Source organism: Ursus maritimus, unplaced genomic scaffold (assembly GCF_017311325.1).
Source record: "Ursus maritimus isolate PB19 unplaced genomic scaffold, ASM1731132v1 scaffold_5, whole genome shotgun sequence".
NCBI lineage: Eukaryota > Metazoa > Chordata > Mammalia > Carnivora > Ursidae > Ursus > Ursus maritimus.
In genome coordinates, this window is record NW_024426663.1 from 26,699,017 (window position 1) to 26,726,725 (window position 27,709).

Here is a 27,709-nt window from a genome sequence, read left to right on the forward strand (position 1 = left end):
CCTCTGCTCTCAGGGGATGTTTCCGGCAGATGAAAAGCCCATTCCTCCCTCACCATAGACTTTAGAAGCTTTAAGATTCAATTCGCCTGTGCTGACTTGCACCATTACCTGTGCAAAAGCAGTACATTTCCTTTAAACAAATTTTTAAATTAATTAATTTATTTGAGAGAGAGCATGGGGAGGGGCAGAGGGAGAGAACTCCAAGCAGACTCCCTGCTGAGCGTGGAGCCCAGCACAGGGCTCCATCCCGCAACCTCAAGATCATGACCTGAGCTGAAATCAAGAGTCAGCCACTTAGCTGACTGAGCCACCCAGGTACCCCAAAAGCAGTACATTTCTACAGATTACTTCTACTACCACACTTAATCTTTGATAAACTACTTTGAGAAATGTTGTAACTAAAAGCTTATCTCATCCTGTTTAATGCATGGAGCTGATGCAATGTTACATAACCACAACAGTATCACTGATTATTTCTCCCAGTAGAAAATTCACTGAGAAATTTTAGTTTTCATTACATGTTGTTGGGGCTGTCTACTACCCCTAACTTTACAGAGTAATGATCTCCAGTTTTTTGTACTGTTGACATGCCTATTACTGCTCATTTGCCTTATTGCATTTATTATAAAAGGTCAAAAAACCAAAAAGTCCAGGAAACCATAAAGTTTTTTCCTCTTATATGAGGATTATTGCTTTTTGAGGATTATTTTTGTTTTATGATCACGGAGTCATCATTAGTGAAATTATTTCTGACTCTTCAGAGCTTATGTTCTTTCATTATTGAAAGTATTATATGTTAATATTTTAAAATATGTAGTCTCTTCAGAGAATCAGGAGTCCAAGGTTGATTCTTTTTCTCTTCCTTTAAGATTTTATTTATTTGAGAGAGAGAGAAAGAGAGAGAGCATGAGCAGGGGGAGGGACAGAGGGAGAGGGAGAAGCAGACTCCCCACTGAGCAGGGAGCCTGATGTGGGGATCCATCCCCGGACCCTGAGATCGTGACCTGAACTGAAGGCAGCCGCTTAACTGACTGAGCCACCCAGGCACTCCTTTTTTCCCTCTCTTTCTAAGTAGTCTCCTCCAGCCTAAGATTTTTTTCACCTTCAAAATAAACGGGATTGCTTTCTATTACCATCTTTCTCACCATGGAAAAGTTCTGCAGAACCAGGATATAATCCTGGAAATGCACTAAAGAGCAAATTCTGAGCATCACGACACTATCAGACTGCTGACAAGACTGCAGGATGCAGGGCTGGCTTCCTGGTGTGCAACCTGTACTACACTGTGCCCCAAGCTCAGAAGGCCCACACTTGGTTTAATGCTCAACTGTCACTGTCTTGAAATTCTTTACAATTTTTTAAACCAGGGGACACGCACTTTCTTATTACACTGGGCTCTACGAAGCATGCAGCCAGTCCTGGCAATAGAACATACCTCCTTGAAATAGTGCAGAACTCCAAGAGATGAGAACATACCAAGGAAAAAAGGACACAGGGAAAAGGCAGATAAGTAAGAACTAAGATAAGGGGTATTGCACAGAAAATTAAAAGATGGCGAGAGCCCCAAATGAGAAAAACTACATGCAGGCGGCATTTTAACCTGAGACTTCTCAACTCCTTGTTAACTTGGGTTAGACAGACAGCCTGTTTCCTTTGATGTCCGAATTACCAGGAAATAGGACACTGAGAAATAAGAGAATTAGACTGAGAAAGTGAGTACCGTCTTTCCAAGGATGGCAGACAGTGGAGCAGTGATTCTTAGCCTTATTTCTGTTTTCACACAATTCACACGGCAGCACACTGCCATCAATAACATCTCTCTGTTTTGGAGTGCCTGCCTCTGGGAGGAAGCTGATCAGAATCCTCAGGGGGATAGGGGCATTTTGAAGAAGTCCCTGACTGTTCCCACTCCACCCTGTCCACCTCCCATTGAGAATCACTGCAGTGAAATAGCTACACGGATTAACTTTCTGAGGTTGAAACAGAAAATCGATTTGTGATTCCTGCCCAAAGTTACAGTTTTACTTTGTGAAACAGACATTGGAAAAAGACCACATTCTGTGGCTTTCTTATAAGATCACTCAATAAATAGATAAGCTATTTAAACAGAGCTGAGTGTTCTCACAAATCCTCAAAGAGACTGTCGACAGCAGGGTATACGTGACGTTAACTTAATTCATGGTAACCAATATCCTACTGAAAATTTAATCCAATTCTCAATACGGAGATAAATGCTTCCTCTGACCAGACTGTATCACTGTACTTCAGGCCCACGTTTCTGCAGTCTGCTGAAAGAAATCACAGATCCTCAATACCAACTGCTGGCCAAGTAAGAATCTACCCACAGATGACTGATGTCACTGGGGCTCATCCCTCTGGGGTCACCAGCTGCTGTATGTGTCAGGTGAATGCCAAGTGGACCTACTGGTGGGAAGAAGATGAAAGAAACGGGTGTGTTGCAAAGACAGGATCAAGAGTCAGTAACAACATTAAGTAACTCAAGTTTCCCAAGATCTTGCTCTTTCTGAAGTCACTGTGGGATTAGAGGTACCATCAGGGCAAAGAGAGCAGGAGCTTGGTAGTGGACAGCTCTGAGCGAGCCTCATTCTCAGGAACTGCAAGAACCGGGGCCAGGCCCTCCACCACTCTGGCTCTCATGCTTGCTTCAGAATCTATAAAACAAGCTGGAGAAGAATGGTCCCTGATATTACTGCCACAGTGAGGGGGTGACGATGAGGCAGCCTCAAGGTCTTTCAGGTAAGATTACCCGGTGAAAGCAAAAGTGGTTAAGTGAAGGAGAAAAGACGGGCTTCCTGTAGAAGAGCTTGGCCAAAGGAAGAGGAAACCATCAAGGGGAGGGCACTACGGCGGTCAGGAGTCCGTTGCTAGTATGTAGGCCTGTCTCAGGAAATCTCATCTGTATCAACCCACACTCCAGGTGGAAGTGATTACAGGAAATCTGAGGTCGCACACGTGGTTCACAGCCAACTGTGGTCCTCGGAAGTATTTTGGGTGACCTGGATGGCATTTTGAAAGAGTATGGATTCATTGCTAGCATTTAAAGACAGGTATCACATAAATATCCAGCTTTCTGGCTTTCCTTTAAAATAGAAAATAAAGAAAGAAGACAGATCTGACAGCCCTCGTCTGTTATCCATCGTGGCAAAATCAGGGGGAGCTGAGCAGTAGCTGCCCCCTTTACACACGGCATCAGCTCTCCAGCCCGTCCTTCAGTTACCTGCCCGGCCCTAAAATGGATGAAACCGAAGCGCAATCAAGTAGCAATTAAGCAATGTGAGTGAATCAAAGAAGTGAAGAAGCATAATCAACTATATTGTAGCTTTGCCGAGGAGAGACGGTAATAGAGGAGAAGGGTCTCCTGGAAAGGGCAGCACAAAGAAAGTGAACTTGGCAAAGCAACACAGTCAGGACAGAGGGTGCCCAGGCCAGCTGGAACAAGCCTCTGGGTCTGCCTGAAAGCATATCAAAGACAAGTGGTGAGCAGAGGGGGTGTTCCATGTGATGTAGCTTACTGTGGGGCACCTTCCCAGGAAAAGAATGCAGTGACCACCTGACATGAATGCTCCCGGCTGCTCTGCAGGCTGATACAGTTAAAGATGTAACTTCTCAGATCCAAAACTCTTATTCCAGGCAGTGTGTGTGTGTGTGTGTGTGTGTGTTTAAAAATAAGACCTGGAATCACTGTTAATTTAAATTTGATTTACCAAAGCTCTTTATTTTTCATTAATAATAGTGATAATAGGGGCGCCTGGGTGGCACAGCGGTTAAAGCGCCTGCCTTCGGCTCAGGGCGTGATCCTGGCGTTATGGGATCGAGCCCCACATCAGGCTCCTCTGCTATGAGCCTGCTTCTTCCTCTCCCACTCCCCCTGCTTGTGTTCCCTCTCTCGCTGGCTGTCTATCTCTGTCAAATAAATAAATAAAAATCTTAAAAAAAAAATAGTGATAATAATGTTTTACTTAAAAATGTAAATTAGATACATTCTATCCCCTAAACTTTCAACTATCTATCTTTGGTGAAATAATGAAAAAACGTTTTTCACACTTTGAAAAAAAAAAAAGGAAAATATGCCCCAAACTAGGATACCTCCAGTGGTGAGGGAGGTGGGGCTAACAAACAAAAAAAGAATCATTTATATTTAGGAATAAATGTAACAAAACAAATGTTAGACTTATATGCTGAGAAATAAAAAACATTGCTGAAGTGAGCACAGATCTAAATACATAAAAAGACATTCCACATTCATAGATTAAAAGACTAAATATTATTAAGACTGACACGTCTCCCCAAATTGACCTATGGAATCAATAGAATGACTATAAAAACTCCAAGGGAGATTTTCAATTTCAGCTCTGACATGTAAAGAACGTAGCAGCCGACACATTTGTCTTTACAACAAATAAAAGGTGGACAAACTGAAAATCAATGACTTTTCTTGGACACCTCAGAAAACCGAGGTTGCAGAACAAATGACTGGCCCCAGATCGGGAGGGACAGGTGCATCCTGGGAGACACCGCTGAGATCTGCTTATCAGGGGCAGAAGCTGCTGGAGCCAGGAACTGGCAGCAACACTGAATGGTCCTTTTGATGAACTGCTAGAGGCTGCAAGTGGACCAGTTGTTAGAGTGGGAACTGCTGGGGGCTGCCTTCTTAGGGGGTCCCCACACGACTTCTGGCTCTTGCAGGGAAGGGGGAAGAGCATCATTGTGAAATAAGCCTGAAGCCTTCTCTGTAAAAAGGTCTACTCTGTAGGGAAAAAGACTGCCTAAGCCTTACCCAGCTTGGGGAAGAATATCCCTTCCACTTCTTTTTTTTTTTTTTTTTTTAAGATTGTATTTATTTATTCGACAGAGATAGAGACAGCCAGCGAGAGAGGGAACACAAGCAGGGGGAGTGGGAGAGGAAGAAGCGGGCTCATAGCGGAGGAGCCTGATGTGGGGCTCGATCCCGTAACGCCGGGATCACACCCTGAGCCGAAGGCAGACGCTTAACCGCTGTGCCACCCAGGCGCCCCTTCCTACTTCTGTCTTATCCAAGAAGAAAATAACGTAGTCTAGAGGGATCCAGGCTTCCATGAGATAAACTGGAAATGCCACAACCGGAGAAGGAACAAACCCACCTACTCCATAGTCCGGCAGTTCCCCAGCTTGGCTCCCCACTAGGATCACCCGGAGAAGTTTAAAATATCCTGATGCCTAGGATGTACCCAGACCAATCAAGTCAGAATCTCTGGGGATGGGACCAGGTACCAGGATTTTTAAAAACTGGCCCGAGCCAAATTCACACCAAGTTCGGATCTACTATTAACTGCACAGGCTTGAGTAACAGTTTGACAGAAGAGAAAACAGATTATGAATTATCTACTTTACAAGTACCAAGTAATTACCAATAAAGAACTCACTATTTCTCTAAGCAATTGTAACTGTGCCATTAACTTTCCCAAAAGTACAGTCAACCATTCCTCTATTTTGTTAATTTACCTTGACTTACATAGAATGGTAAAACATATAATCTGCTCACAGATAATCAAGAGTTGCTTGTAGCACCTCCACAGCCATTATTTCTAGTCTCATAAAAATAACCCACCGCACACTTCCATATCTCACTTTAGATCATTTCATAAACTCTATAATTAACCCTAGAGCTTCAGGTGTGGAGTAAGCACCACGATGTGCCCTGATATGTGTATTCACTGGATGTGCATTTCTATTCATATCACAACTATATCCAAACTGCACCTGCAGATTCTCTGTATCAGCAACCCTCTGAAATGCACACATTTTAATTTCTACTTTAATACAGAGCTTCTAAATTTGAGCAGATGCTTAAAAATACATTGCAACCAGTGTCGTGACACGCGAGACCTTGTTAATAGTCCTTCATCTGGATCTTGTATAGAGTTAAAGCTCCGCTACAAGAAAGGGCACTCACTTGATTGATGGATGATGACTGGTCCCATCCCCCACTCCCACTCCCCAACGAACAAAATTTCCTATAGCTATTGCAATTCCAAGAATGATCTGGAGTGGACTCATCAGCGTATTTAGTAGGAAACCAATGACACTTCAGCTTCAGGGCCTCTCGCTGTGTATGGGCTTCTTCCAAAGCCCTGGGAGGTGTCCTAAAGGTTTGTATTTGTGATTTTAGATTTTTTTCCTTGGGGTAATTATATAAGTGTTAGGCCCCAAATTCTGGACCCTACCATTAGTGGGCCCAATGTAACTGGGCTGCCAATCAGAAGGCAAACACTAAATAAACTGTTAAATCTTCATAATGTGAAGTGAACAAGAATTGCTTTAGGGTTGCAATCATACCCACAGAATTGGCTTTCCTTTGTCTCCGATGAGGAACCTCCAATAGAGGCAAAGGGAATATGATAAGGAAGGAGAGACTTGCCGATCTTTGGAAAGGACTGGGCTGTTGGTCCTAAATGAAACCAGTGGGGAAAACCCAGGCTTTTCCAGTGTGTGTGGAAACTAGGCAGGCCCAGACCCCGGGGAGTGGATCCCCAGGCCACCTTCCACGCATAAATCAGCTTTCTTTGCCTTCAGGGCCAAGCAGGTGCAACCTGTCTGGGATCTTTACAAAGAAAACTTTCGGTCCACTTTCTTGCTAAATTTGAAATTCCTTTTAATGAAGTAGCAAAGCCTTCCAAGCAATAATTAAAGAGAAATGGCTTAGCATGCAAATGCCTGGAGTGAATATTTGAAAACATAATCATTAATTGACAAGTCTAACCCAGAGCTGCCAGACTCCTGTGTATTTGGATGAGGGGGTAGGGGTGGGAGTAGGCAAGTGGGAGGGGATTAAAGCAGGAGGGAACCTGAAGACAGCCTGAAACATGGAAGCCCAATCCGCAGACCACATGGCCTAACCGGGCACCACCTTGCTTCCTGCCAGGGGCTGGGACACAGCAGAGCTGCACTGCCAGGTGCGCCCACATCACAGCCCTACAAGCAGACGGGAGGCCTGCAAAGGCTGATGCAAGCGTGAGGTGTTCGCTTGCTTCCACAATCTTCCCTTCTGCTTGCCTTGGTAACTCCCTAGGTTCTGGGGTGAATCTGGGTCAGCGATTCCTGGTTCAGAAAGTGGACACAGAATCTGGTGTGGGAGTTAAGCACCATCTAGCCCTCTCTTCCCTTGAACATTTGTCTGTTAGGATCTAGGCCTTCCTGGGGCAGCTGCTACTCTCCCTGGCTAGTCAGTAAGTCTGGATTGTCTTTGCGCACTTCCTGTTTCTGCTCCCAGTCCACCTTCCTCAGCCACCTGTGTACCCAGCTCTTCTGTCGAGTTCTCCAGGGATCCCCTATGGGGGGCCAGCTCCATGGAGTGGCTGAGCCCCAGGAATATACTGGCCCCCACTCTATAAGAAACCCCCTTTCTTACCGCCACTAGCGGTGACCCATGTGCAACCTGCCACCCTTAACAGCAGGGCCACAGCCACTGCCAAATCCCATCCCTTATTTCCTTGACTTCTCAAATGGAATCATGTGGCACCAGACCACATTCCAGGCAACACCAGCAGCCCCGTCATAAAAAAGCAGTCTACTTGCTCCGGATCAGGCTACCCTGCCCCTCGCCACACTGACTCTGGGCAATCACCACGCGCCCCTCCTCAGCTGGCTCACTGAAGGGAGCTTTCTCCCTAAAGCTATTTCAGTAGCAGGGGAGAAGTAGGAAGAAAGGAAGCAGGAACAGCAGTGTTCCAATGGTGTGGAAGACTTGCCTGTTTTGTCACTTTATCCCCTGAACCATCATGTACACACAAGCCAAAGTCAGAGGCCACTCTCTAAAGCTCATCGGAACTTTGCTACAGGGGCGCCTGGGTGGCTCAGTCGTTAAGCATCTGCCTGCGGCTCAGGGCGTGATCCCGGAGTCCTGGGATGGAGCCCCACATCAGGCTCCTCCGCTATGAGCCTGCTTCTTCCTCTCCCACTCCCCCTGCTTGTGTTCCCTCTCTCGCTGCCTGTGTCTCTCTCTGTCAAATAATAGATAAAATCTTTAAAAAAAAAAAAAAAAGAAAAGAAAAGAAAAAAGAACTTTGCTACAATCCCAGGTGGAAAAGAAGGACCTTCCCCCTCCCCAGCCTCCAGCCAATGCAGAAATAGGCTCATGGAGAATTAACATAAAAACTCTTTTCCCTGGTGAACCATATTTAAATGATAAAACCTATGAGGAAGCTCTGTACGTTACTTTTTCCAAAGATGAACTAGCTTGTGAGATGAAAGACAGAGAGGGTCTCAGCAAGTCCCAACTGGTAACCAATTCTGCTGAGAGCATAGTGAAGGCTCCTTCATCATTTCACCAAAGAGATGTTCATTATTATGAATGGAGTCGACAACAGAAGTCAACTGGATTGACAAGACATCAATGCTATTACCATTATAGGCTGTTTTGTGTTATGTTGACGGGAATTTGAGGGGAAGGTTTTGAGATTAGTTAGAGCAAAACACACCCCAATTTTCCTGACCACATCCAATGCAGCATGTGTGGCAAAATACTGGAGATGGAATGTGGTTAATCTGTAAAGATTTCCATTCAGATGGGGTGTATATATATGTATATGTATATACGTGTATATATATGTATAATCACTCTGGTAGCTTATGTTCATTATAGAACCTCTCTCTTTGTTCTTACTTCAAGTGAGAAAGAATTCACACAGATAGTACTTACTAGCTACTATTATTGAATACAGGTTCATGGGCTTTGGAAATGGACTCTTCTGTGGTAGGTGAACAATGGCTAGTTAACAAAATACACCCTCACTCATGGTTCTACAAGGCTTGATGATCAGAACCCATGGGTTTGTTTGGGTGAAGACACCCACAACAACAAAGCTGTTTAAACCACATACGGATTTGTTAGGCAACAGTCCCTCCAACTTCCTTCCCTCCATAAGCCTCCCGACTGCCTTGCATATGCTCTTACCATTTTACTCAATTTTAAAGGAAACGCTTGTTCCTGGTAATTCGGCTAAAAAGGTTAAAGAACTCCATAAAACAACATGCTTCCTTCTGTGATACAGAAGTTCTTAAAAGCATCACCCACACAACACCTGCGTAAGACTCACCTGAAGGCGCTTACTTAAAAGACAGTCTACGGGTGAAGGGGAGCGGGAGATACAGGCTCCGGCTATGACATGAATAAGTCAGGGGGGTAAAGGCACAGCGCAGGGAATACAGTCAATAATATGGTAGCTACGTTTGTGGTGAGCACAGCATAGCATACAGAGACATTGAATCACTAGGCTGCACGCCCGAAACTAGTGTAAAATTACGTGTCAACTCTACTCAAATACCAAAATTAAAAATAAGTAAGTACATACATGAATAATCAGTCAATAAAAGACCATGTGACACACTGACTTAGAAGGGGAGCTGGGAATCTGCCGTCTTAGCGAGCTGCCCAGTGTCTCACCAACACACCGGCAGGCAAGCACCGCTGATTTCATGTACATTCCTGTCAGTCTGCACGTGGCTGCTCGGCCCTGCTCACCTGGGGGACTTCCGTGTCCTGCAGCCGCGGTGGCAATCGCAAAGGCAGACGCCGGCGAAACAGAGCAGTGCGAGTTGTCGGCCGTCTGTCCTGGTTATGTGAAAGAATGGAAATGGCATGGTGAGGCAGATGGGTAATATTCCAAAAGGAAAATTCTCATTTTCATTCCTGCACTGGATGAAGGCTTGGGCCAGACACCCTGTATTGTCCTTGTTCATAGAAAAATAACAAGATTTTACATCAGTAATTGCACTCTAGGTAGACACCCAAGAGAACTGAAAACATATCCTTGCAAAAAATAATACGCGAATATCCCTAGCAGCATTGTTCACAATAGCCAAGAAGTACGAACACCCAAATGTCCATCAACCATGGAATGGATAAACCAGATACGGTATATCAATACAAGAGAATATTATTTAGCCACCAAAAGGAATGAAGGACTGATGCCTACAACACGAATGATCTGTGAAAACATGCTAAGCAAAAGAAGTCAATCACAAAAAGTCATGTATTGTATGATTCTCTGCATAGGAAATGTCTGGGAGAGGTAAATCCCCAGAGACAGAAAGTAGATTAGTGGTTGCCAGAGGCTGTGGGGAGATGGGAATGGGCAGTGACTGCTAATGGGCACAGGATTTCTTCTGGGGGTAATAAAGATGCTGTGCAGTGAGACAGTGGTGATGGCTGCCCAATCTTGTGAATATATAAAAGCCACTGAACTGTATACTTGAGAAGAACTTTAAGGTACCTGAATTATATCTCAATATAAAAAAAGTTTTTTAAAAATTTCCTACATCATCAGGGCACCTGGGTAGCGCAGTTGTTAGGCGTCTGCCTTCGGCTCAGGGCGTGATCCCGGCGTTCCGGGATCGAGTCCCATATCGGGCTCCTCTGCTATGAGCCTGCTTCTTCCTCTCCCACTCCCCTGCTGTGTTCCCTCTCTCACTGGCTGTCTCTCTGTCACATAAATAAATAAAATCTTAAAAAAAAAAAAATTTTCCTACATCAGGGACGCCTGGGTGGCTCAGTCATTAAGCATCTGCCTTTGGCCCAGGGCGCAATCCCAGGGTTCTGGGATCGAGCCCCACATCGGGCTCCCTGCTCCGCTAAGAGCCTGCTTCTTCCTCTCCCACTCCCCCTGCTTGTGTTCCCTCTCTTGCTGGCTGTCTCTCTCTCTGTCAAATAAATAAATAAAATATTTAAAAAAAAATTCCCACATCAAAAAAAATTTCCTACATCATATTACCAATAGAATTTTCTGCCCAAAACACCTCTAAAGTGAGGATGCATTCTAAAACCAAAAAGATGCTCTGAGCCCCCTTGTGCAGCCCTTTCCCTCCTCAGACATTTTACACACAGCATCTGATAATGCTGATGCCAACCTCACTGGTTTTCCTCGTTCAGGCTTTTAGTGAAAATAATTCACTGTGATTCTGACCTGAAGGGTTTTTATGAGTTTGCCCCTACAGTGATATAGTCATGCTTAAAATAAATAAATACAAGGCAAGGCAAAGAGCTGCTTAATACACCCCAGTAGAAAACACAGACCAGCTCTATCCTCTCCTCTAGCAGTGGCTTTTAAATATTTGTGGAAGGAGGTGGCAATAAGACAGATGAACAGGCGAAATTTCAGCTAAACGACAAGAAAATGTGTGACACTGTCCCCATTTGGATCCTCTGTTTTGTCACAGATTTCAGCTTCCTTCCCATGTTCCTATGTCTCTGGGATGTAGTCACATCAGAGAAGAAACAAAGGACTTAATTTAATTCACAAACAGGATGAGGATTTCCAAACAATGCTTATATAAATTAAAAAATTTTATATATGAATGTAAATATATGAAAAGGACTATAAAGCAGAGCCCTGATAATAGTGACCAAGTGAAGAGTATTTATTTCTCGCCTTGGTAGAGTTTTGCTTCCATGAGCTTTGGCCCCAAAAAGCTCAGGATGGTTACCTTGAACTCAAGATGGGGGTCTGTCCCACGTCACAGGGATCAAGGAAGTCACCAAGGCCTGGACTGACCAAAGCTCTAAGAGTAGTAAAGAGATCTGGCTAACACTACAGTAGACCTGTAACAAGCCAGGGGAGTCCTACTCGCCACTTTCATTTGCCAGAACCACCCAAACGTCAGGGTGACCCATGGTTGATCAGAAGCCTGAAATCGGTCCACTCCCCAAGGGCTGATATCCATCTGGGTGCGTCTTCTGACAGCAGCCTGACCCACGTTTAGCTTCTCTTGGAGCTGATCGCAAAGACAGCTTCCGCCCCTTGGCCAAGGCCACAAAGGAAATGGCCACTTGGAGCCTTGGGCTAAAGTGTCCTATTTAAAGCAGGTGCATGAAAGTCAAAAAATGGTTACATTTTACTTGGATTACTTGGGGTGAGTCTGGTTTCGTAACTGAATGGTTTTCTCCTCTAGCTTGAAAATAACTGACTTGAGGAGAATAAAGGAAACACTTCAAAACCAACTGTTGTGTTTTTTTGTTTTTGATTAGTAAAGAAAAATGTAAGGATTAACAACACATCTGTTTGTTTTTAAATATTTCTAAGGTTTAACAAGTGTTTAAAGTTTGTAATTCCTAGTAGGAAAACATTACCTTAATGCATACCCTAATGGCAAACCACTGTAAAAATGTTTCAAAAAACAACTATTACTTTGATTTTTTTTTTATGTGAACAATGGGGAGATAAAAGATTTCTACCTTTCGGTCTGATGGTTTTTCCTCCATTTATAGGACATTCGGTATGTTCTAAAACAAATTATGGGCAATGCTTTATAATTTTCATAACTATAGAAAATACACCAGTTTCTGCCACATGAACAATAATGATAATTGGGGTCCCGTGTAACTGGACCTTATTTTAAATTCTTTATTTAAATTCAATTTAGTTAACACATACTGTATTAGTTTCAGGGGCAGAATTTAGTGATTCATCAGTTGCCTGTAACACTCAGTGCTCATTCCATCAAGTGCCCTCCTTCATGCCCATCACCCAGTTACCCCATCCCCCACCCACCACCCGTCCAGCAACCCTCAGTTTGTTTCCTAGAGTTAAGAGTCTTTTACGATTTGCCTCCCTCTCTGTTTTTATCTTATTTTATTTTCCCTTCCCTTCCCCTATGCTCATCTGTTTTGTTTCTTAGATCCCACACATGAGTGAAATCATATGGTGGCGAGGGCGCAGAGAACTGGGATCCCTCTTACACTGTTAGTGGCGATGCAAACCGGAGCAGCCACTGTGGGAAACAGTGTGGAGTTTCCTCAAAAAGTTAGAAATAGAGCTACCCTACGACCCAGCAATTGCACTACTAGGTATTTATCCCACTGGACCTTATTTTAGGTGACATAGTGTGCTTAATAAGGTCCCCCCAAAATTGCGGTGTCCCAGAGGAGCCTATTTAATACAGACTACATTGGGATTCACGATAAGGTAGCAGAGTCCAAGAACATTTTGGTAAAGGCAGCACTGACACTCTTCAACCAGCCACCCTCTAAGGACAAGCCTCTTGTGCAATGATGGGGTCAGATCACTATTAGTTACACTAATGATCTATTCTCTAATCATTCATTTCTCCACTACATGACAGCAACATTGTTTCCTTCAACTAATGTTTGTAACAGACTAAAAAATATTTGGGGAGTGAAACAGGCAAAAGAAAGATTCAGAAACTAGGAGCTATCTTTTGCTCTTATATTTCCATGTCTCCTTCTGAGCTTACCTACAGGTTGACGATAACGGAGGTGCTGAGGCGTGGAGGGTGACCGGCAAGGTGAAAGGTCCGTGCTGTCCGCCACCGGGGAACTTTCCACTCCTGCTCGGTCCATGGGCACAGACTCTAGGACAGCTGCTTGGAAACATCGGGAATTTTAACAACCAGGCCATGAATTCAATAGGCACAGTAGTAGGCACAGAAACACAAGGTTTATTACGGATAACAGCCTTTCAGATGAGTCTACATTTTTTAGGGCTTTAATATGAAATCAAGTCATTCCTCCGAGCAGACTGCTAATGTCACTGAATCTCAACGCAGTGTCTTCTCTATCCCTGTCTTGCGACACTGCTGAGCCTGGCTAACCATACCCAGTCCTTTCTGCCCAACACAACGGCAGAAGGTAAAAAGAACAGGGGATGTGCTGTGGGTCCCCTACCCTCTGGAAGAGTAGGGGAAGAGGGACATTTCCAGATTGCAAATCAGACTGGGATCAAAACTGGGACTTCACTTATTCTTTGCTTGGGTTACCCCCTTATACCAACTGAAGTTTGAATCTCTACCAGTGTGGTCCCCATGAAGCTCTGGAGACTCCTAAGGACCTAGAGCTGCCCTGTCCAAAATGGTGGCATTAGCCAAATGGGACTAGGTAAATTTAAATTAAAATCAACTAAAATTAAGTTACTAATTCAGTTTCTTACTTGCATTAGCCATATTTCAGGTGCTCAGTCCCGAATGCGGCTGGTGGTTACAGTACAGGATGGCAGAGTTACAGAGCATCTCCATCCTCCCAGAAAGTTCTATTGGATAGCCCTGGTCTAAAGCTACAGATCAGCAGGAGGCAAGTGGAAATTTTCAGAATGAACTACGGGGAAAGTTTAAGATCATCTGAGCCTTTTCACTGAAGCGAAGTTCCCACGAATAAAAGACACATCATTCTAGGGTCTCATTAGGCTATTACTGATGATGTTTCTGTACCACTCGCACTGCCTTATTAACGAGGTAAAACTACAACTATGTGTACATTCTTTCACAGAAAAGCACGACCAAAAATTCATAAATTTCCAGCAATTCTTGCACTCCTTTTTCCTAGGGCTTTTCATTAGCCCGTAACAGCTGTGTCACCTCTACTAATGTTCCATTACCCCTGTCAGCAGGACCGCTCTCAGCTCAGCTCCCTTTGCCATTCCATTCAAGATTTTAATCAACCAACCTTTCCAAAAATCCCTAATGACTTCTTGCATGTGATTTGCTTCCTTGGAAATATGGCCACAATTCGGCTCTTTTGAAACACAAAGGGGCCAGGGAAGGGAAATGGTTAGGCTCTTTCCCTGAATGACATAATTACAGTAAAGCTGGCAATGATGCAGGATACAGACAAAAAATCCATGCTTAGCTGTTAGTTTTATTATTTTCTAAATAACTCCCTCAAAATTCTGTAATGGAAGGCATCTGCTCTGCAAGAGCAAGCAGAATATCAAATACGTGTCCTTGGGCTGATTCAACCATTCAATCCTCTGAGGCAAATGAAAAAATCATTTCGTCAGCAATTATCCTGAACCCAAAAAACTTCCCAGGGAGAGAGATGGTCAGGCCCTGAATATCCCCTGAAAGAACAGGAAAGCAAAGAATAACACTGTAAGCAAACAGGCAGCTACAGAGAGAAGAAACCATGCCAGCAGGGTGGGGGAGAAGAAGCATTTCCTTCTGGCATGTTCACTTTCAATCAAGTTCCATGCAAACAGCTTTGCTTTCAGGACGAGTAGGCAGATGTGGGCTCAAAACAAATGCTAAAATTGGGAGCACTTTCAGCCCACAGGCAGGCAATTTTCAAGCTCAGAACACAGAAACAGACACCGGTGATGCGGGCCGCGCAGCAACATCTAGCCTGGGTTGCACAGTCATGACCCGAGTGCACCTGGCGGGTGAGAGACCCAAATACAGGCAGCAGTCTTGTGCCTTCCCTTCCTTGCCTGCCGCTGGCTGGATTTTTGTGGAGATCCCACCATCAGGTGGAATGCGGATGAGTTGGGCTGAAATGTGTATTTCTAAGGAAAATCCAGGGTGGAAGAAGGTGGGGCTGGCCTGCTAGGAAGAAAGGAGGGCACTAATGAATAATAGGTGAGCCTGGGACAGACCTGGGGACTTGGGGGGGGGGGGGGATGTGCATTCATTTTCCCTCCGAGCTTCATCGTTTTGCTCGCTTTGAGGGATAGTTCCTATTTCTCTTCTTTCCCTTTATGTCATTTGAAGTTCTCTTGCCAGGAAATATTGTAGGTTGGCATTAGCATTGCAATGACAATAAAACTGGACAAAAGTCACTAACATTTTTCACATGGTGTGCCCTGAAACCTTCTAGCTGATCAGCAGTGAGAGAGACCTATGGCCTAAGTACGGACCTAACGGATGAAGCTGGTATTACGCAATGAGGTTGTACAGAGTTGTATCCTGAAGTGAAAAGCCAAAAATGTATAAACTGTTGGCACAGAATTCTTATTCAAGTTTGCCAACTGTTTTAAGTGTTAACATTATGCAAAGCACATGCAAACATCTTTCAAATTAAAGACAGATCAGTGTCTCCCTTTTCTTTGCCAATTAGAATTTTCAAGACTAGACAACAGAGTTAACACAGCAGCACTCTTGGCTCCTACAGACATCGTGTACACACACACACACACACACACACAGACACACACACACACTGAACCTGTCAGACTGATGCTGAAGTGTTTTATCCATGACTTTCTTAGGCCTATTCATGACCAATTTTGCCCATTTATCAATGCAAAATAAAATAAAAATCTATGATTCCTTTGTTTCACCTCTTCAGTAAAATGCCACAGAGCTCCCTAGTCTCCAGTGTTAATTCTAAGCTTTCTACTCACAGCATTTCCTTTAAGGGAATCCACAGGATAAATTGTTCTCAAGTCCCAGTAGGAAGAAAAGATGTGCCTGTACACCAGTCTATTCTTAGGTTTCAGTATGAATCACATAATTGATTATTTTCAGGACCCAAACCAGGGTGACCCAAGGAACTGGAGAAGACCACACAGTGTTGTGTTCACTGTTCACTAACCATACCCTTGGCCTCAGACAGTTTTTCTTCATTGCTTGATTTCCTTATTCATTTTATTTTATTTTATTTTTTAAGATTTTATTTATTTATTCGACAGAGATCGAGACAGCCAGCGAGAGAGGGAACACAAGCAGGGGGAGTGGGAGAAGAAGAAGCAGGCTCATATCGGAGGAGCCTGATGTGGGGCTTCATCCCATAACACCGGGATCACGCCCTGAGCCGAAGGCAGACGCTTAACTGCTGTGCCACCCAGGCGCCCCATCCTTATTCGTTTTATTTTTAATCCAGCTATACCATGTTCCTGTTTGAACTACCACTTTAACTACTTGTTAGGAACAAGGTGGGAAGTAAATACATTAAAAGTAATCAGAAGACAGCTACAGAAAGGGAAAAGAAATAAAGATGTAAAGGGGATGCAGAACCATCTATCATGCTAATGGACATCAAAAGAAAACCAGAGCAGCCATATTTATATCAGGCAAACTTGATTTTTAAACCAAAGACTGTAACAAGAGGTGAAGAAGGGCATTATCATAATTAAGGGGTCTATCCATCAAGAAGACCTAACAATTGTAAGTATTTATGCCCCAACTTGGGGGCATCTAAATATATGAATCAATTAATAACAAATATAAAGAAACTCATTGATAATAATACAATAATAGTAGGGGCCATTAACACCCTACTTATAGCAATGGACAGATCATCTAAGCAGAAAATCAACAAGGTAACCATAGCTTTGAATGACACACTGGACCAGATGGACTTAACAGATATATTCAGAGCATTTCATCCTAATGCAGAATAGACATTCTTTTTAAGTGCACGTGGAACATTATCTAAAACAGATCACACACTGGGTCACAAATCAGCCCTCAACACGTAATAAAAGATTGAGATCATAGCATGCATATTTTCAGACCAAACACTGAAACCTGAAGTCAACCGTAAGAAAAAACTTGGAAAGACCACAAATACATGGAGGCTAAAGAACATCCTAGTAAAGAATGAATGGGGGTAACCAGCAAATTAAAGGAGAAATTAAAAAGTACATGGAAGCAAATGAAAATGAAAACACAACAGTCCAAAACCTTTGAGATACAGCAAAGGCAGTCCTAAGAAGGAAGTATAATGCAATACAGGCCTACCTCAAGAAGCAAGAAGAGTCTCAAATACACAACCTAACTTTACCCCTGAAGGAGCTATAAAAAGAACAGCAAATAAAACCTAAAGCCAGGAGAAGAAGGGAAATAATAAAGATTAGAGCAGAAATAAATGAGACAGAACCGAAGGAAAAAACAAAACAAAACAGAACAGATTAACAAAACTAAGAGCTGGTTTTTCGAAAGTATTAGTAAAATTGATAAACTGCTACCCAGACTTATCAAAAAGAAAAGAGAAAGGACTCAAATAAATAAAATCAGGAATTAAAGAGGCGAGATCATAAACAACACCACAGAAATACAAACAATTATAAGGGAATATTATAAAAAATTATATGCCAGCAAACAGGGCAATCTGGAAGAAATGAACAAACTCCTAGAGACATACAAACTACCAAAGCTGAAATAGGAAGAAACAGAAAACCCGAACAGACCCATAACCAGTGAAGAAATTGAATCATAATAAAAAATCTCCCAACAACCAAGAGTCCAGTGCCAAATGGCTTCTCAGAGGAATTCTACCAGACATTTAAAGAGTTAATACCTATTCTTCTCAAACTGTTCCAAAAACAGAAATGGAAGGAAAACCTCCAAACTTATTCTAGGAGGCCAGCATTACCTTGATTCCAAAATCAGACAGACCGCACTAAAAAGGAGAATCACAGGCCAATATCCATGATGAACATGGATGCAAAAATTCTCAATGAGATACTAGCAAATTGAATCCAACAGTACATTAAAAGAATTACTCACTTCAATCAAGTGGGATTTATTCCTGGGTTGCAGGGGTGGTTCCATATTCACAAATCAAAGTGATACAGCACATTAATTAAAGAAAGGATAAGAACCATATGATCCTCTCGATAGACACAGAAAAAGCGTCTGACAAAATACAGCATCCATTCTTGAAAAAAACCCTCAACAAAGTAGGTATAGATGGAACACACCTTAACATCATTCAGGCCATATATGAAAGACCCACAGCTAGTATCATCCACAATGGCAAAAACTGAGAGCTTTTTCCTCTACAGTAGGAACAAGACAGGGATGTCCACTCTCACCATTACTATTTAACACAGTACTGGAAGTCTTAGCATCAGCAATCAGACAACAAAAGGAAAGAAAAGGCATCCAAATCGACAAGGAAAAAGTCAAACTTTCACTATTTGCAGACAGCATGATACTCTGTAGAAAACCCCAAATACTCCACCAAAAAATTGCTAGAATTGATACATGAATTCAGCAAAGTCACAGGATATAAAATAATGTATCTGGGTGGCTCAGTTGGTTAAGTGTGCAACTTCTGATTTTGGCTCTGGTTGTGATCTCAGGGTAGTGGGATTGAGCCCCGGGTCAGGCTATGTGCTCAGTGTGGAGTCTGCTTGGGAGTCTCTCTCTCGCCCTGGTTCTCTGCCCCCTCCCTGCTCACATTCTCCAAATAAAGAAATAAAATATTTTTTTAAAAAATTCTCTTCCTTTCCCTCTGCCCCTCCCTCCCCCATCACACACTCTCTCTTGTGCAAATAAATAATTAATTAAAAAGAAAGAAAGAAAAGAAAATCAATGTACAGAAATGTTTCATTCTATACACCAATAATGAAGCAACAGAAAAATAAATCATGGAATCCCTCCCATTTGCAATTGCACCAAAAACCATAGGATACCTAGGAATAAACCTAACCAAACAGGTAGAAGATCTATACTCTGGGAACTATAGAACACTTATGATAGAAATTGAAGACAACACAAAGAAATGGAAAAACATTTGGTATTCATGGATTAGAAGAACATACATTGTTAAAATGTTTATAGTACCCAGAGCAATCTACACCTTTAATGCAATCCCTATCAAAATACCACCAGTATTTTTCACAGAGCTAGAACAAACAATTCTAAAATTTGTATGGAACCACAAAAGACCCTGAATGGACAAAGCAACCCTGAAAAAGAAAAGCAAAGCTGGAGGAATCATGATTCCAGATATCAACCTATATTACAAAGCTGTAGTCATCAAAGCAATATGGTACTGTCACAAAAACAGACATATGGATCAGTGGAACAGAACAGAGAACCCAGAAAGGGACCCACAACTATATGGTCAACTAATCTTCAACACAGCAAGAAGGAATATCCAATGGAAAGAAGACGGTGTCTTTAACAAATGATGGGAAAACTTGACAGCAATACGCAGAAGAATGAAATTGGACCACTTTGTCACACCATACACAAAAATAAATTCAAAATGGATAAAAGACCTAAATGTGAGACAGGAAACCATTAAAATCCTAGAGGAGAACACAGGCAGCAACCTCTTTGACCTTGGCTGTAGCAACTTCTTACTAGACATGTCAACAGAGGAAAACAAAAGCAAAAATGAACTATTGGGACTTCATCAAGATAAAACCTTGTGCAAAGCAAATGAAACAATCAACAAAACAAAAAGGTAGTCTACAGAATGGGAGAAGATATTTGCAAATGACATATCTGATAAGGGTTAGTATACAAAATCTATACAGAACTTATCAAACTCAACATCCAAAAAACAAATAATCCAGTTAAGAAATGGGCAGAAGACATGAAGAGACATTTCTCCAAAAAAGACATCCAGATGGCTAGCAGACCCATGAAAAGATGCTCAACATCACTCATCGTCAGGGAAATACAGATCAAAACCATGAGGAGATACCGCTTCACACCTGTCAGCATGCTAAATTCACCAACACAGGACAACAGATGTTGGTGAGGATGTGGAGAAAGGGGAACCCTCTTGCACTGTTGGTGGGAATACAAACTGGTGCAGCCACTCTGGAAAATAGTACGGAGTTTCCTCAAAAAGTTAAAAATAGAAGCATCCAATCCAGCAATTGCACTACTAGAGATTTACCCAAAGGATACAAAAATACAGATTCAAAGGGGTACATGCACCCCAATGTTTACAGCAGCATTATCAACAATAGCCAAACCACTAAAGAAAGAGCCCAAATGTCCATCAACTGATGAACTGATGAATGGATAAAGAAGAGGTTATAAATATATATATATATAATATATATATTCCATTATATATAATATATATATATAAAAAATATATAATGGAATATTACTCAGCCATCAAAAAGAATGAAATCTTTCATTTGCAATGATGTAGGTGAAGCTAGATGTATTATGCTAGTGAAATAAGTCAGTCAGAGAAAAATACCATATGATTTCACTCATACGTGGAATTTAAGAAACAAAACAGATGAACATATGGGAGGGGGGAAAAAGAGAGAGGGAAACAAACCACAAGAGACTCTTAACGACAGAGAACAAACTGAGGGTTGATGGAGAGAGGTGGGTGGGGGATGGGCTAGATGGGTGACAGGCATTCAGGAGGGCCCTTGTTAGGGTGTATGCAAGTGATGAATCACTGAATTCTATTCCTGAAACCAATATTGCACTGTATGTTAACTACCTGGAATTCAAATAAAATTTTGAAAAAAAATAAGAAAGAAGGATGTAACGAAGTGGCCAGGAGAAAAGAAATGGCATGGAAGGACTGGGGGGCAATCAAGGGGGTGCACATTAGGGGATGTCACTAAGAAACAAAGAGGGTAGAGGAGCTGCCATCTCTGGAGGAGAGGTTGGCTCCAGAGTGCTTCATCAAGTGTCGGCCCCACGTGACACAATCCTGGAACTTCCCCATCACCCAGAGTGAAAACAGCTCTGCCTTTAACAATGACCGGGAACAGCACAATGACATTTCTAACTCATGAACCATGTGGATAAACTAATTCTTGAAAATCTAACTCCAAATCATTTGTTTGGGGGAAATCCAGTGAAAATAGGGGCATTAAGCCCTCAACTGTTTTTCTAATGAGGCAGAGAACCTAATTTTTTGGAAAGATCGATTGACTGATTTGAGAGAGAGCTTATGCGAGCTGCTGGGCTGGAGAGGGGGGAGTGCAGAGGGAGAAGGGAGGGAGGGCAGCAGACTGTTACACAGGGATCGATCTCACGACCACAACCTGAGCTGAGAAACCAAGAGCCAGACACTCAACCAACTGAGCCACCCAGGTGTCTCTGGGAAGCTAATGTTTTTAACCATACCATTATTCATAGGTTTTCTCCACCTTTGGCCACCAGTCATAAATGATCCACGCCGCCTCTGGGCAGCGAGCTCTCCAGCGGCCACTAGCTGTGACCACAGTGACTGCACCTCTGTCCAACATCTACAACCACCAATCTCCAGCAGCCTTAGGTCAATGTCCTTCCTTTGGAGCTTAAGCCAGTTCTTTCGCATTTATCTTGGTCTCCCTGAGTCTAAGTTGATCCAGGCAAAAAAACTACTGATTCCTACCAGTGACCACACCTGCATCCTAAATAGCAGGGAAAACATCTGGGCTTGGGCGTTGAAGACCAGAACGAGAGAACTTGGTGAGCAATGTCACAATCTGTAACAAGTTAAGAGGAAGAATTAGCCACGATGGGCAATGCGCAGCTTGACTGAGGACCTCTAGAACCGGTATTCAGACCAACCTCCAAGCCATGAATGTCTGACACTGACATGCTTACTCCTAAAGCTCTCCTAACTCAAAATCACACAAGAATCCAGACTTACCGCCAGACTTCTCTCCTATTTATTGCAATCCAATTAAAGGAGGGAGCAGACCTTCTCATATTCTGAGAGATTCCTGTACTTCCCAGGGCACCCTGCGCCAGAGGGGAGGTCTGTGATAAGCATCCCTAAGTCACTCTCTCCACAGAGGTTCCCAGGCACTGGTGCTGGAGCAAACCCCAAAAGTACTTGTCAACTTGTCATTATGCCTGAGAAGAATCCATCATTCTACTAAAGCTTGTTGTTCTAATGACTTTTTAATTACCTTCCTCCTTCCCTCCTCCTTAGTTGCTAACTTGTCAATTTAAAGAATTTCTTGTTTAAAAGGGTGCTACTTTTGATGATGACAACCAACCAGTTAAGATTCCATTAAGTACTTCACTCAGGAAGCTTATTTTTAAATTATCTGAGCTAGGAAGTATATAGAAGTTTCAAGAAGTTAAAGAAGCAAGGGTCTATGCTTCCATCTGGGTGACCCTCCTTGAAATTTGGACACTTTGATTAAATACCCAATTTCTTTTATGTCATCAGTAAATAAATCAGTTATCATACAGCCAAAAAAAAAAAGTTGATTTCTAATTTGGCTGTGAAACCTTTTTTATTTTTACCACAGAAACATTAAAGCAACAAAAGTCACCTCCTCTAACCCATACATTGTACCGAGCTGTGAAAGGTGAGGTAACAGAATACACCTTGGTTAGTTAACTGAATGTTTTGCTTCGTTCATTCATTCAACAAAAATTAACTACCTGCCAGGCACTGGCCAAGGCACTGAGAGTACACCGATGAACAAGGTAGACAATGTTGCCGATCTTATGGAACTTACACGTCCAGGCAGGAGGAAGAACTAGTGCAAAGGCCCTGAGGCAGAAATGACTGAGCTGTTTCTGAGACACAAAAAGGAAATCCCTGTGACTGCATTCTAGTATATGAGGAGGCATGATAGGAATAGGGGTTGGAGAGAGAGACAAGATCCAAATCTCATAGTATCTGAAGGCCTTGTGAGGGAAAATATATTTTAATCTAAGTGCCATAGAAAGTCATTAGAGAATTTAATCAGGAAAATATACCTAATTCACCTTAAAAAAAAAAAAAACATTTTGGCTGTCATGGACAATGAACACTATCTTGAATTTTATTTTTCTCCCTCTATGTCTGTCGTAATATGAAGCACTACCTTGGTAACGAAACTGAAGAAGCCATCTGAATGCTTCCAGGCTGGGTCATCCTTAGCAGGGGAGGCTGGAAACAAGTCTGGGTGTTCAAGGCAGACACCGGAGGAGAAGGCTCTGAGGCCTACTTTCCCAGAAGAGGGTGCCTCCTACCTCTACACAAAGTATCAGCCTTAACCAATTCCATGAAGAACCTTCCAGTAATACCGTTCACATAACGCTGTGTTCCATACACAGCTGACTACAATTAGCCTTTTACTGTAGAAGACCCCAGGACAGCTAACTTTGCCCTCCTTTCTTTCCACACAGGCTAGTGACCTACAGGCATTTCCTCTTCTAACTAGCCGTTGTATCCATTCCACTTTCTACACAGGAGTAGGAAAGCTATAAGCAAGGGATCTAGGGTTCCAGAAGGAATGGTGGGGGAGGAGGCAGCCAGCAAACACGGGGCATGGCAGCTGGATAATACCTCTTTGAATACTTCGTTTTAGCTTGTTACACAGATCCACGCGGGGGTTATCTATAGGCTCTTCTACAGATCCCGGGCTTTGCTCTGGAGAAGGCAGGCCTCTGCTGAGATCCAACGGTATTTTGCCAGTGTGCGGCGGTGGGGAGGCAGCAGGGCTGTAGGTGGTGGTGGGACTGCTGGACGCTGAGCAGGTGGTCAGGTCCAGCGCTCCCATCCTTGAGTTCAACGGAGACGTCAAGGACAGCTTTCTGGCCCTCACTGGGGAGGACGTCCTAGACATAGCCAGCGGTGGCGGGGAAGAGAATTTGCGACACAGGCGTGGGGATTTGCCATCCACCAAATGTTCACCTCTGTTGTTCTGGCTGGTGGCAAAAAACAATTCTAATGACCTAAAAATAAGAGCAGAAGCTATTAACAGATGATAGCCAAGTAAAGATGATTCCCCTGATATCATTCAGAACATGCTCCCTACGTTAAAAGGCCACAATATCATCGTACTTCCGTTGCTGGATTTCCTTCATTTAAATGCTACCTATATACCGCACACTTGCTGAAGGAATACAGACACTTTTTAGGCCTTGTCTAATCCCTTGCTTATAAACTGTGGCCCAAAGACCCGTAGCTTTGGTATCTCTGGGGCGCTTGTTAGAAATGCAGAACTCAGGCTCCACTCCAGACATGTTAAATCACAGTCTGCAATTTAACAAGACCCCTGGGTGATTCTTAATGCATGTTAAAGTTTGAAAACCACAACAGTTTAAAAAAAAAAACTAGGAGAGCCTACAACAATACAGTTAGCTTCCAAATAATCATGGAGCAAGCAAAGATGACTTGGGGACTCTAGGGTTCTCAATGTTTTCTGTGGAGACGTCTACCCCCCCGTTCTACAGGCAGCGCGTGTAAGTTCCCAGGTGAGCCAATCCTGTAGGAGCGGCTCTGCAGAATGTCTGCATGGGGACCCAGGGACCGAGGGGGCCAACTTCCAGGACAGGCAAGTCCGGGGCCTACCTGACAGGGATGGAGGTAAAAGGCCTCTTGTATATGTCGGAAAGTTTCGCCAGCACCACAGCTGCCGTTGTGAAAATACGATAGGTGTGCAGAAAGGTGTTGAGGAAATCGATACTAAGAAACCGCAAGTCTGTCAGCCGCTCCAGGAGGCGCTCCACGCTGGCGTAGCGGATCTGTGGCACTTTGCAGGAGTTGAGTGTTTTACTGAAGCAAATGTCGGTGTCATCTTTATGAAGACGGGCATCAGACCTACACACAAAGCAGGAACATAAGAACAAAACCGGGACTTGGCTTCCTCTCAGCCACTGAGTATTTCAGTATTCCAAAACACAAACTTGTATGTGGGCTTCCCATTGTATTTGATAAAAGATGCTTATATGACCTATTACATGCGAGAAGGCAGGGCTATAAAAACATCAACCACATCCTTATGATTTAGGAAGGTCAGAATTAATTGTGGAGAAGGTAAGAATAATTCATTTCACTCTATGGATTCCTTCTGTAGGGGAAGAAAAATAATTTTCCCTCTACCTTTCTGAGTTCTTGGCTGAGACTCTTGTAATAAAAGACAGATTAGCAAGAGAAAAAACAAACAGAAGTTTATTACCATGCATACCTCATGTACACATGGGAGATACCCTGGGAAAAATAAGCAACTTCCAGAGGTGGCTTAGAATTAGTGCTTAAATACCATCTTAATAGGGAAAAGGTGGGGGGGGGGGGTGGCTGGGGGGTAGGCCTCTTAGGGGAAAGTAAATGATTTTTAGGAAAGATGAATGGGCTCTTAGGAGACTAGATGGGAGGTGTGATAGTTTGGGACAGTTTGTCTAGGTGTGGGGTTGATGTCTAGTCTCCTCTCCTACAATAACTGTCAATCCGCCCTGGTTGATGAAATTCTCAGAGATGGGATTTATGAAAACTGAGTGCCTTTTGGAGGATCTGTCTTTAGGCAAATAAGAGAAGTCCAGAGAAAGTTTCTCCCTGCATTTGCTGTTTTTCAAGTGCCTACAACTCAATCAATATGCCCAAGTGGCATGTTTTGGGGGTGGCACATTCTGCTATCCTTCCCTTCCCTCTCTAGTTCATTCATGTTTTACTAGGGAAATGAAGCCAAATACCCTATTTAGGAGGGGCATTGCTTATGTCCTTTAATCAGCATATCAGAAGTGTGCTTAATAAGTAATGGGCAATGTTCTTCCCACATATGGGTAGGGAGAGAGGGAGACAGATACCACGGCTCTATCTGTGGTTATTTTTTTCCTCACTTCTAATTTTGTGCATTTGTACCCCCCTTTTTTTTTTCTTAGCTAAACTGACCAACAGGTTATGTTATTAGGTATTTTTCCCCTTAGAACTGGCTCTGTGATTGATTCTACTGTTTTTCTATATTTTAATGTATTCATGTCTGTTATTTTCTTCCCACACTTTCTTACAGTGTATTTCGTCATTCTTTTTCTAACTTCTTGAACTGAATGCTTAATTCACTTCATTCTTTCTGGCTCATTAATGCATTTAAGTCTACCCATTTTATGAGTAGTACAGTTTAACACATAAATTGTGTGAAATGTTATGTCTTCATTATTTTGCCATATTTTGTAGCATTAAAAATATCTTCATTAAAAAAAAAAAGTAATGGATGAGATTCTCCATGAATAGTACCCACCACTGCCCCCCTGCAGTGTTCTGCTTTTTCTCATTCTCTAAAGCCTCCCATCTGGCTACGCCTTTACCCTCCTGGGTTCCCCGGGCACCTGTGCAGCCCGTCCAGGTGGATGAGCACACTAGCAGGAAGGTTCACACAGCGGCCCTCACAATCTGTGGCGGTGCTCAGAGCCTTCAGCCAGTGGTGCACATTTGTTTAAAAGAGCAAAAGAGGCCAGCAAAGAGGCAAAGCTTGTAAGAGAAGATGCCTGGGAGCAGGGGCTGAATCCAAGTGGGGCTCAAAGAAATGCACACCTTCATTAGGACTGCCCAGAGCTTTTGCATTCCCTTCTGAGACCCCTTGTTCACCTCCACTGCAGTATCTCAGAACAAGCCATCAGTGAAGTCCTGGATTTCACCATTTGATGAAAGCACATGCTGCAGGGCCAGGAATGTTCAGTAAAGCAAACGCTTGCTTAGAATCAGCTCGCTGTTGTGAGTGCCCTAAATTAGCCCCTTCAGCACTTTGAGGGATTTTAAATTATATATTTATTTTCTTTCAAATAAAAAGGAATCAATAACTTTCTTAGCTTGCTCTTGGAAACTTCCCACCCCAACGTATACTTGGTGCAGGCAAAAGTACTTCATTTGCAGGCTCGAAAGGGCATTTTAAATGAGCGGCTTACCCCTGCTGAGGAACTAAGGGTGGCCCGTTAGTTTTAGCCACTTTATTGATCTCGAAAATACACAAACGCATCTTTTGAGATTCTTGAAAATGGCATGGGGCTCTTTTTTCCACCCCTATGTGACCCTTAATCAACTACTCTTATGGTTCTTAATTTTCTCATCAGGAGAAAGACCTTAGAACTTTCATGAATCAATCAGTCTGTCCAGAAGATAGCTGATTGAGGTAATCACTTTCTCCCCCACCATTTTCCCATTAAAAATCTCTATTTTCTAAGAAAGATGAGGTCAACTATTATTAAAACCCTACCCTAAAATGGAAGCATCATTTAAAGGGGTATTTTCACCTAATAAATATCATAATTTTGCATTCTGACAGTTCTGAGCTTTGCAGCTTTTGACTCTAATTACTTTACTCAAAACACTGGAAGAAATGAGGTGCCTGGCTGGTTCAGCTTGTAGAGCATGCAACTCTTCATCTCAGGGTTGTGAGTTCTAGCCCCACGTCGGGTGTGGAGCTTACTTAAACAACAACAACAACAACAACACTGGAAGAAAAAAATATGTTGTGGCAACATTAAATTAAAATAAAACTAATTATACCACTGTCCTTCAAAATTATGATTACATTTTCCTTTTAAGAAAATAAATTAAATATGA

The 27,709-nt window shown here is 42.8% G+C and overlaps 1 protein-coding gene across 1 annotated transcript in view; it reads right to left on the reverse strand.

Annotated features, from left to right (window-relative positions):
- RASGRF2 (Ras protein specific guanine nucleotide releasing factor 2) overlaps positions 1-27,709 on the reverse strand; it is a 232,251-nt gene that overhangs the window by 80,471 nt on the left and 124,071 nt on the right. Inside the window, exons 14-17 of the mRNA XM_040622131.1 lie at positions 24,725-24,973; positions 23,717-24,105; positions 13,249-13,374; positions 9,521-9,610 (exon numbers count right to left, since the gene is read on the reverse strand). Of these exons, the coding sequence (XP_040478065.1) occupies positions 9,521-9,610; positions 13,249-13,374; positions 23,717-24,105; positions 24,725-24,973 (854 nt within the window). The remainder of the gene's footprint in view (positions 1-9,520; positions 9,611-13,248; positions 13,375-23,716; positions 24,106-24,724; positions 24,974-27,709) is intronic.